Source organism: Oryzias melastigma, linkage group LG16, assembly GCF_002922805.2.
Source record: "Oryzias melastigma strain HK-1 linkage group LG16, ASM292280v2, whole genome shotgun sequence".
In the NCBI taxonomy this organism is placed as follows: domain Eukaryota; kingdom Metazoa; phylum Chordata; class Actinopteri; order Beloniformes; family Adrianichthyidae; genus Oryzias; species Oryzias melastigma.
Window position 1 is genome coordinate 14587539 of NC_050527.1, and position 7120 is coordinate 14594658.

Here is a 7120-nt window from a genome sequence, read left to right on the forward strand (position 1 = left end):
AGTCGTTAATTTCAAAGTTGGGATCTAATCTTTCTGTAAATGCACCTTATAGATCATTTAAAAACTTGCACACCAGATGTCATTTTTTGTAGTTTTTTCCCATCTTTTTTTTCTTTTATGTTCCACAAATTGCTTGTTTTCTTCACTAATCATTTACCTCCTCCACCAGCTCCAGCTTAAATCCTCTGAACTTAAAGCCTGCTTTGTATTGATTTGCTCACTCGGATCTTTTCTTCCCGCGGTTCCTTTAGAGCCCTCGGGGTTCCCATCACAGATTATTCATTTGAGGACTGCCAGCTGGCCATGGCAGAGGGGCAGCTGAAACTGCCGGTTGAAACCTGTCTGTTGGAGTTTGCACGGCTCGTCAGGAGACTGGGGTGAGTCACTCAAACCTCACTGGACCATCAAAGACGCCTGAAGTTATTAAGAGGTGAAGTAACGTATACGTCCACTAGGGGCGCAGCGTTTGAGTGAGTGAAACCGGTATGGGTGGAAGGTTCCGTATTTTACAGGAACCAGCCATGTCCTTGTTTCTAGGAAGTATCGTTGCTCAGGTGTATCCGAGCGGTTGGTTTATTTAGTGTGGGTGTTTGAGCCGGTGTGAGCTGATGAGTAAAAACAAGCGGCTGTTCAACACTATCCAGCCTACCTGTGGCTTTGTCAGCTACCTATTGGCTGAGGGAAAACATACGTTTGCAAATTTACTACCCGGAATGCAACAAACTTGATCATTTTTAAGTTTAGAAAATAGTTTTTATAGATAATATGGTTCAGCAGGGTCTCTTAGTCAAGGTTGTTTTCATTTTAGACGTCAAACCATGAAGTAAGCAGTTTTCTGCCCCATCACAGGCTAAAGCCCGGCAACAGTGAGAAGGTCCTGCAGGACTACGGGAACCGAGCCAGGAAGCTGGAGGGACAGAAGCTGGACCTCCAGGGTTTTGCTCACTTCCTGGATGTTCCAGTCTCAGACATGCTGCGAGATATGTTTTCTCTTTTTGATGAGGTAAAACCGGTCTCTCGATCTTCAGTTTTTGTAACGGCCATGCAAGTATAAAATGATAAAACGTGCAATAGATGTACTTATAGGCCTGCGATTGTATCATTGAAAGATCCACTCTGATGAAAGTGGTGTTTTTAACATGTTCTTTTGGCATTTTACTGATCATAGAGGACATGTATAAAGAAAATAGAACTTAAAATAGCATTTTTGAGTATTTTTTTATTTTATTTAAATTGTTAGATGTGGGAATCTTGAGGCACTTTACAATTTGATTCAATTACTATTAGGGAGGCAACAATCCAATTATAAAACAATTATCAATGCATCCCAGAAATGCATTTTCTTTTAAGAAAACTTTTTCTTGACTTCAAGACACTAGACCACAATGACTTGCTATTCTCCACCAAAGTGCATTTTTAAGCCAAGATGAGATCAGTATACTTAACTTTTTTTGAGAGCATAAAAATTCTGAAATAAAATATATTTTGTTTGAAATCAAAAAATCTTTTACAGCATCAAAAGGATACATTTTCCCAGAACTCAACAACCTTAAATAAGATGTTATCATTAGACCAGCTTTAATCAAAACCCTTTAACTCGTGTCAAACAAAATAAATAGTGTCTAGCTTTTGTCACCTCAGTAATGTTAGGTTCGGGTCTGAGGAGCTGCCAGCTAACAGGAGATAATGTAAACGGACAGCTCTCAGCAATTGGTAGGGAAGGGGGGCGGGGTTGCTTTGCGCCAACAGTCCACTATGTTTTGCTATATAGAGCACCTAGAGAACAGCTCAGATTTTTTCAATTTTTGGCTAAAAATGGCATAATCATACTTTAAAGACCATTGGGAACAATTTTCAATAAATAAAAAGATGATCGAAGAAGGTTTTAAACATAATAAAATTCATGGCTTTCTTTTGGATCTTTTCTTGCAACTTTTCAGCTAAAAAGGGTTGCTATTTGTGATTATTATACATTTGGATCGAGTTTTTAGTTTTATATAAATCAGAAATTTAAATTAGTGTATTTGAGTCAGAAAATGGAATCAAATCTTCAGATCAATTAAAATAATTTAAGAAACTCGGCAGCAATGTTCATCTACAACAATAATGCAGTAAAAAAATGCTAACTTTTTTTTGTGGTGAAGTAACCTTAGTCTCTGTGTTTTTTAAAGTGGGGATGCTTTCTGTTATCTCTTTAACAGGACGAAGATAACAGCATGGACATTAGAGAATATGTGATAGCCTTATCTGTAGTTTGCAGACCTACCAAAACTCTGGAAACGATGAAATTGGCCTTCAAGGTAGGTTTTGTTCCAGCCTTTCTTCTTTCACACAAACAAGTCAGCATGGCTTTGATCCTATGACTGTAATGTAACTAATGCTGGAAAGATTTTTGGATAAAATGAGATATTGGAATATGCAACCCCTACTCTGAGGGAAGTATTTTGTGTTTAAAAAATCAAATCAATGCTGAATAAAGATGGTCAGAGTGTGTTTTACTCTGCAGATGTTTGAGGCAGAGGAAGACAGTGCCATCACAGAGGCAGAACTGGCAGTCATGCTAAAGACGGCTTTAGGAGTGACTCATCTGGATGTGTCACACCTCTTCACTGCCATCGACATTGCTGACACAGGGAAGATAACTTTTGGTAAGAGTTTTGAAAAGATTACTCTGTAAGCAGGAGCATTACTTTCTTTCCTTTTAAAGTCTTTAAGTCTGTCTTTACATTTTTAATGGTCTCTGGCTCCCCCTTGTGGTTCCTTCCAGACAAGTTCAGATGCTTTGTGGAGGAGAACCCCGACTTTGCGGAGGACTATTTATATGCAGACAATGCGGAGCTTCAGAGTCGACCCTGCCACGGTCACCAAAAACAACCCAGCCTGTCCACCCTGGACTTACAAGCCACTGCCACCAGCAAAACCGCCAACGGCATCTGTCCCGACTTCAGCCCCAGAGACCACGACGGCACGAAAGACGCCCTCCTGAAGAAACACGACTGAGAGGCTTAGACGTGTAGGAGCGAACACACCCCTCTCCTGGTGAGAGGAGGCTTTCTGAGGGAGCACAAATTAATCACAGTAGTATTTTTGCTTCAAAGCGAGGGAAAATAATTTTATTGTTCACAGCCACAAAAGAGAAAAGTTTTGTTTTGTAGCTGTTAAATCTAACGGGATTTTCAGTTCATCTCCCCCTCTCATAGGAAGAGTCATTAGAATGTCAATCAATCCCTTTTTTTTGGATTTATACTTGAAGGGCCGACACTTTTTAGGATCCACTGGCCGGGCGTTTGATTGGTTTCCTTGTAACATACTAGAAACTGTGCATTTTTTTTTTTTTTTTTGTTTTCTTTCACACAAGGGAAGCAACAATAGAACAATCTCTGTTCTGTACGCTGGACGAAACTTTAAACCGCTTTGATTCTCTTTTAAACTTTCGTCCGATTTTCCTCTTCTTTCTTGGTAGCTGCCTTTTCAATCGGAGGTGCAGAATGATTCGGCTTCTTTTCAAAGGGGGGGAGGTAAAGAAGGAAGACCTGGGGGTACCAGTGACGGTTCTGATGCGTGTAGCTTCAGTCATAACTTTGAGGTTAACTCAGGTCTGTGAGTTTGGTTAAAACTGACATGAGCCGGTGTGTGTGAGTGAGTGTGTGTGAGAGTGTGTGTGTGATGGGTTTGTATTTGAACAGTAATTTTTGATTTAGCTCAGGGTTTAATGTAAATATCTACTCCTATAATATGATGTCATTATTTGCATGTAAACCCTTTTTTTACGAGTTCCCGTGTGCATCTCTCTCATTCACTTTGTTTGATATTACTGTTGATTTAAATATTTTTTTTATTTTTCTTAAACTGCAGTTACACAAAGTGGACCAAAAATACATTGGATCATTCAATTTTTTTCTCTTTTTGGTGTCCCTTTTATTTGTTTGTTCACCACGTAAAAAAGTGTGCACACTGAAAGCACATTCAGTAAGAACATTCTTTCAGCATTCCTCCTGCCTTACAGGCATTTTAACCCTCCTTTTCTGGAATTGTGATCATTCCTGGTAACGTTTAAGGATTCTGCTTTTCTCTTTATCTCATCTAGAATTCTACAAAGCTACGTTCACACCGCGAAAGGCTAAAACTGTGTTCTTGAATGCATGTTTAGCTTATGGTGTTCACACTGGGGGCTTTGGCCAAATCAGAATTCTTCCCGTACGGCTTCTCCCTACCCCTACATTTATCCCTCCAAGTGGAGAGTTATAAAAAAACAATAGTGGCTATGTGTGATTTCCTTCGCCACACACTACATGGTGCATTCACCATTTTTCAATCCAATTGTAAAATTGAGTGACCTAGAAACTTCCCAGAAGTCTTTGCGACAAACCAGTGGACATTGATGCTTGTCACTACCTAATCTGTATGATGAGCTCTATTGGTTGAACCGCTCACCCGGATGCGCGAACCATACGCCGCTTCCACTAAAACATATTTTATGGTAATTATGCGCTGCAACCGAGAAAGTTCCACATACGAATTGGTTAGTGACAATGTTCGTTACATTAGTGAAAAAAGCCCACAATGCATTGCGTTTAAACATTTTTTGCACAAAAATGTGTTTAGATGTAATTTTTTAAAATAAACCATCCATATTTTCATCATCAGAACACAGTGGAGTCATAGACATCAAAAAATGTTTGTAATGACTCAATTTTTACTTTGTGATATCATATCCACCGTTTAGGACAATAAAAAAAATACTCTTGAGCATGGTGTCTGAATTACTTTTAAAATTCAGGGCATTAAATAGTCCTGCACTATATCGTTTCTTAGTAGTTTGGTATTAGGGAGAGAATTCGGACGACACTACCCCTTGATGATGTCATCAGTAGTTGCCGGTCAGCTATACGTACTAGCGCTTGGAAAGCACATAACATCGGTTTTATCATTTTAAAAAGGTCATCCTAAAATAAAATAACTAGCATATAAATGTAGTCTTCTATGCTTCAGAACATACCTGCGTGAAGAAATGTTTCTCCTCCCTCGAGACAGACGGAGAGACGGTCCTTTTACCATTAAAAAATTTCGGACACCCTTACCCGAAAAAAATGCCGCTACAGTAGGAGGTATAGAGGAAGAATTTGGACTCTGCCTTCCTGTGTCATGTCCACCCAGGCACAAACCGCAATTATTTCTCCTCCATGATCCAATTTTCAAATGGTCGACACTTTCGTTAGTAAAAAGGACGCCCTCCATAATTCACTATCAAATCCCAGTCCCTAACTTTAAACGTGTGTTCAGTGAATGTGGATTTTGTACCTGGAGTCTGAAAATGGTCTAAAAATTGGCGTAGCTAAGAGTGAACTGGAGAGTTTTGAACTTTTTTTTTTTTTAGACGTGGGCGGTGTGAACGTGGCTCAACAGATTTAAGGATCCCAAGGATCTAAACGGAAGGTAAAAACCGTCATGTTTTTGTATAGTTTGTATTCTATTTTAGAGATTTAGTTTGACATAGTAGAAATGACAGGTTTTATTGTAGCTGCTCCTGTGTCTTTATTAACAAAAAAGGTTTGCCAGTTCATTAAATGAAGACAAAGGGTTCAATCATTCAGATGAAGAACTGAAACTGTAGACATGACCATTCTACTTGGATGGTCTTTAAACTTTGGGATACATTAATTTTCCATTACAAACATGTTTATTCATGTTTTTTTATATTGATTCACTTTGTTGGGTTGTATGAAATTGGGAAACGTGGTTGTTTATCCACTGTCTTTGACATTTTTAGTTCCAGTTTTTTAAACCTTACAGGGCTTTACACGATGGCGGTTTCTAAAGGAAGTGTTCCCCTCCCTGAACAGACGCAGTGCCAACTGTTACACTTTGAATTCAACTGTATCTTGGTACATTCAGCAACCATATTTGTGAGCGTTCACTCTTTGTATTCTCATTTTTGGTTCTAGAGAAGCAACCCTTTTCAAAAGTGATGCTTTTATAACGTTTTATGTATTTGAAAAATTCCAGGACACTTTTTTTTTTTTAATATGAAAACATATGATTTATTTTGGTTTCCACTGCCATGACAAAGATCTGTGATCTTCTCTGCTTTGCAGATTGTATCGCTGGAGCCTCGTCTTTTTTCCTCCTTTGTTTTTTTTTTGGAAATATTCCCCTTTGTTTGTGCTGTATTTGTCCAGTGTAAATGTTACCGTTTGTAATCTTACTATGGCTGAGTTGACTGCTTATAAGCAAAATGCAGATTTCATATGGAAACCAATAGCCTTGACAGCATCTATTCATTTTTACTACGATAAAAGAGAATGTACAGACAATCTTGTCACGATCAGAAGCTCCTCAGCGCTCTGATGTCCAGTGAACCTCTTCCTAAGAAACCATAGTTTTCAAAAGTTTGCTTTTTACCTCTTTTGTCGTTCAGCGCGAGGCGTGCAGGTTGAACTACGTAAAGCGTGAGCGTCGAAGTGTGTCCGACCCTGAGGTGACGTCCCACCACATGACGGGCTCGGGCTCACGGGCGCTCCAGACTGCACGCGCACGCGCAGACTAACACAGACATGGTACATGACAATCTTTTTTAGTATTGCTCCCTTTTTACGTTTTCCGGTTGAAATTGTATGGATTTGTGCTCGCACTTTAGATTTTTTTATTCTTTGAAGAATTTGTAGGTTACAGTATTGTAACAGTTTCTTATAATGAAAGGTCTTTGTGGAGACATGAAGAAACTTAGAAAAAAAAATTATTTGCCCCTTTTTTTTTATTGGAGTCAAACAAATGCTTTTTTGAACTGTGGAAATATGGTAGTTTGATAAAGAATATGACAACTAGCATCAAAGAAGTTTGCACCGTAATGTGTGTGATGTAATCGTGCAGCCCACGGCAAAGACTAAAGCTTGATACATTTTTTAATGGGAAGCATATTGTCTTAAAAAGTAAAAGTATTACACTGTAAAACAAAAATGAGCAACAATACCAGTAGAATTCTAACAGGAATTTTTTTTTTTTTGTTAGCAAATCATTTCTTTGTCTTTTTTTTTATACCGTTCTGAACAGCTGTTTGTCTATGAAAACGCATTGCTTTTCACTTTTAATCTCTTATTTTCCAGATTGGTATGCATCTGAG

At 38.6% G+C, this 7120-nt stretch overlaps 1 protein-coding gene across 1 annotated transcript in view; it reads left to right on the forward strand.

The window, feature by feature from the left end:
• Window positions 1-3897, forward strand: part of LOC112143531 (lysophosphatidylcholine acyltransferase 1) — a 24090-nt gene extending 20193 nt beyond the window's left edge. The window contains exons 10-14 of the mRNA XM_024267575.2: window positions 252-377; window positions 850-1003; window positions 2202-2300; window positions 2507-2648; window positions 2768-3897. Of these exons, the coding sequence (XP_024123343.1) occupies window positions 252-377; window positions 850-1003; window positions 2202-2300; window positions 2507-2648; window positions 2768-3000 (754 nt within the window). The 3' untranslated portion in view covers window positions 3001-3897. The remainder of the gene's footprint in view (window positions 1-251; window positions 378-849; window positions 1004-2201; window positions 2301-2506; window positions 2649-2767) is intronic.
• The last annotated feature ends 3223 nt before the right edge of the window (window positions 3898-7120 follow it).